The sequence below is a fragment of the Crocuta crocuta genome, unplaced genomic scaffold (genome assembly GCF_008692635.1).
Source record: "Crocuta crocuta isolate KB4526 unplaced genomic scaffold, BGI_CrCroc_1.0 C29454692, whole genome shotgun sequence".
NCBI lineage: Eukaryota > Metazoa > Chordata > Mammalia > Carnivora > Hyaenidae > Crocuta > Crocuta crocuta.
Window position 1 is genome coordinate 255 of NW_027551306.1, and position 2,975 is coordinate 3,229.

At 56.8% G+C, this 2,975-nt stretch overlaps 1 protein-coding gene across 1 annotated transcript; it reads right to left on the bottom strand.

Annotated features, from left to right (window-relative positions):
- Window positions 1-270: 270 nt before the first annotated feature.
- KLK11 (kallikrein related peptidase 11) lies at window positions 271-2,802 on the bottom strand. The gene is made up of 5 exons (XM_077749094.1): window positions 2,736-2,802; window positions 2,143-2,299; window positions 1,513-1,778; window positions 826-962; window positions 271-423 (listed from the first exon to the last, which is right to left on the bottom strand). The coding sequence occupies exons 1-5, from the start codon at window positions 2,773-2,775 to the stop codon at window positions 271-273; spliced, it is 753 nt and encodes a 250-aa protein (XP_077605220.1). The 5' UTR covers window positions 2,776-2,802.
- Between the last annotated feature and the right edge of the window lie 173 nt (window positions 2,803-2,975).

Sequence of the window (2,975 nt, forward strand, 5' to 3'; positions counted from 1 at the left end):
ATGAGTGCCTTTGGGGCTGGAGTTACAACAGTGAACCAGAGAACACTCCTCTCTCCCAGAACCACAAGTTAGTACAAGGCAGGATTTGAACCGAGGCCCGACTAATTCCAAACCCCAAGTTGATTATTAAACCACAACATGTCTCATAGTTAAGGTAGCTGAAAAGAAAATATATAAAGACATCCTCTCTTGGGCTCGACTATTAACAGAGTGAAGAGGCACATCACCAAACGGGATCAGGGGTGTTGAGCTGTGGTGAGCTGGTCCTGGCTAATTATTCTCCATAGTGTTCTGGATCCAGTCTACATATTTGCAGACCTTGGTATAGACACCAGGCTTTCTGGTGACAGCACATGGATCCTGGCCCCAGGAGATAATGCCTTGAAGAGACCCATCACAGACCAGAGGGCCCCCAGAGTCACCCTGGGTATGGAGAGAGAGACAACCAGTCACAAAAGGGGGCGGGATGGCCATGGGGGAGGGGCAGGGTTAGGGATGGTGTTGGGATTGGGGTGGAGATTGAGGATGGAGTTGGCGAGAGGATTTGGGATGAGGTTGGAGCTATGGGTAGCAATAAAGATGGGGTGAGGGTTGAAAATGGATTGGGGGCTGGTTGGGGCTGGAATTGGGGGTGGGAATGGGGATGGAGCTGGGGATCACACAGAGGTTAGAAATAGGAACTAGGGGTGGAGATGGACTGAGGGCTTTAGGGAGGAGAGACGGGGTTAGGGTTGGGGATGAGATAGTGGATGTTGATGGAGAAGCAAGCTGAGGTGGGAGATGGGCACAGGGATGTGGCTGGAGACCCAGGCCCTGCCCCCTGACCTGGCAGGAGTCTTTGCCCTCTTCCCGGACGCTGGCACACACCATGGTGTCTGTGATGTTGCCCGGATAGGCGCTCTCACACTCTTCGTGCTTAATGATGGTGATGTTGGCACACCGCAAGGCATGGGGCAGGTGCACTGTGGAAACGGCATGAAGGGGTGTGGAAAACGAGAGCCCCCGGCCCCTTGCCCACGCTACAGAGCCTGCTCTGGGCCCAGGACCTTGCTCTACACCCACCCCACACCCGGGTCCTGTCCTTCCTGGCACCCAGCTCATCTCTCGGCCCTGGTATCGCTATCCAGTAACTATGATGCCAGGTATTCCAAAGACACTATCTCTAATCCAACCCTGGTAGGTGGATGCGATTAATCTCATTTTATAGAGAAGAAAACCAAGGTTCAGAGGGATGAAGCCACTTGCCTGAGGTCCCACAACTAGCAGGTTGTGGGTCTGGCATTGAGCATCATGGTGTCTGTCTGACTCCAATGCCCCCACGTTGTCTCCCTCCTCCCCAGCCCTTATTTGTGTGTCTCTTCTTTTTGACTTATTCCACCACTGACACCCCCAGGAAGCCCCCTCTTGCACTTCCATGCTCTATGGCTCTCCCCTCTGCTCTGGTTCCCTCTGTCCCTCTGCCCTTCCACCCGCCCCGCCCAGCCCCTCCGGGTCCCCCTCTGGAGCCCCTACACTGGGGGCTGGAGGTGGTGCCCCAGCCGGAAATGAGGCAGCGGGTGCCAGGAGTGACACAGCGGGTCGACAGCCTGAGTGGTTGCACGGCCCGGGTGATGATGGCCGCTGTCGCCAGCTTCACCAGCATGATGTCATTGCGGTGGTCTTTGTTGGGGAGGCTGTTGTTGAAGTCCGGGTGGGGGAAGGACTCGGTGGCCATTCGGGTCTGCTCACAGCCATCCTGCCGCTGGAGGTTGTGCTCCCCCAGGTGAACTACATAGCGGCTGAGGTGGGAGAGATGCGGTCAGAGGTGGGCGGTCAGGAAGGGAGGCAGGAGACACAGAGGGGAGGGGAAGGGTTGAGGGCAACGGAGAGAACAAAGGAATGAAGTTCCACTTTCGACCTCATCCCCATTTCCCACGGAAGCCTCCTTCCAAACCATAGCCCCAGCCCAGCCCCCAGCCCCTTGCCACCACCTCCCATCCTTCCGTCCCGTCTCAGCTCGGTGCCCATGATCAGTGCCCGCCCCACCCCACCCGGGGTTGGGTGCTCTGACCCCGCGCCCATTCTCCCCGTCCCCAAGCCCCCCTCTCCATCCATCTCTCCATCTCCAGCCCCCTGCCGGCCCACCCCAGCCCCCGCACCCACGGCTTGCGGCAGTGAGCTGCTGTCAGGAGCCATTTGGGAGCGATGAGCGTCGCCCCACAGAGTAGCCGTGTCTTCTGGAACAGAGCCACCTGCCAGGGCTGGGAATGAGGAGAGCACTCATACCCCTTGATGATCCTGGTCTCTCCCCCTACATGCCCTGGAGGGGAGTGAGGGCAAAAGAGGGGCTCAGGTAGAAGTGGGGGTGAAGAGAACCGAGGAGGGGTGGGGGATGTGGACCCCAGCCCTGTGTCCTGCTGGGAAGCACTGTCTGCACGGGCCAGATATTCAATGATTGAACTGCTTCCGTACTGGTTGGTCAGTGGCTACCGTTCTGGGCTCTTTGAGTGTCTCCCCAGCTACCCTGACCCTTCCCCTGGGACCCCTTGACCTCTCCCCATTCTAGCATCTAAAGAGATTACGCCTGTCCTGGCAAGAGGCATTTGAGACCTCATTATGGCTCATATATCCATTTAGCCCCTCTATGGATTAATCTGTATTTTGAGTATCAGCTCTGGCAGTATCCAGACATAGAGGGCTGAGAGGTCTTAAAGATTTGAGAAGGAGGCCCCTGCCCTCCTCCATCTCCCCCATACCTGTCACCAGAGCAAGCATGATTAATTGCAGAATCATCATATCCTGGAGAGGGGAAAGGCAGGCCCCAGGTTCTTCTGGGAATAAGAAGGGACAAGGGGCCAAATCACTTTATGGGGAGACTACAGAGGGACTGGTTCATGACCTCTTCTCCCTCCCTTCCCTGCTGTGGCTCCCCACAGGGAGAAACCGGCCCCCGGGAGTTCTCCTGTCCCAGCCTCCAAACCTTTTTAAAAATTTTT

Bases quoted from the DNA above. Each gene is read 5' to 3' on its own strand.
- KLK11 (XM_077749094.1), bottom strand. From the start codon at position 2,775: ATGATGATTCTGCAATTAATCATGCTTGCTCTGGTGACAG. The intron at 1,779-2,142 runs GTGGGTGCGGGG...CTCCCACCTCAG, and splicing joins GCAGCTCACTGCCGCAAGCC to CCGCTATGTAGTTCACCTGG. The intron at 963-1,512 runs GTAGGGGCTCCA...CCGTTTCCACAG, and splicing joins CACCACCTCCAGCCCCCAGT to TGCACCTGCCCCATGCCTTG.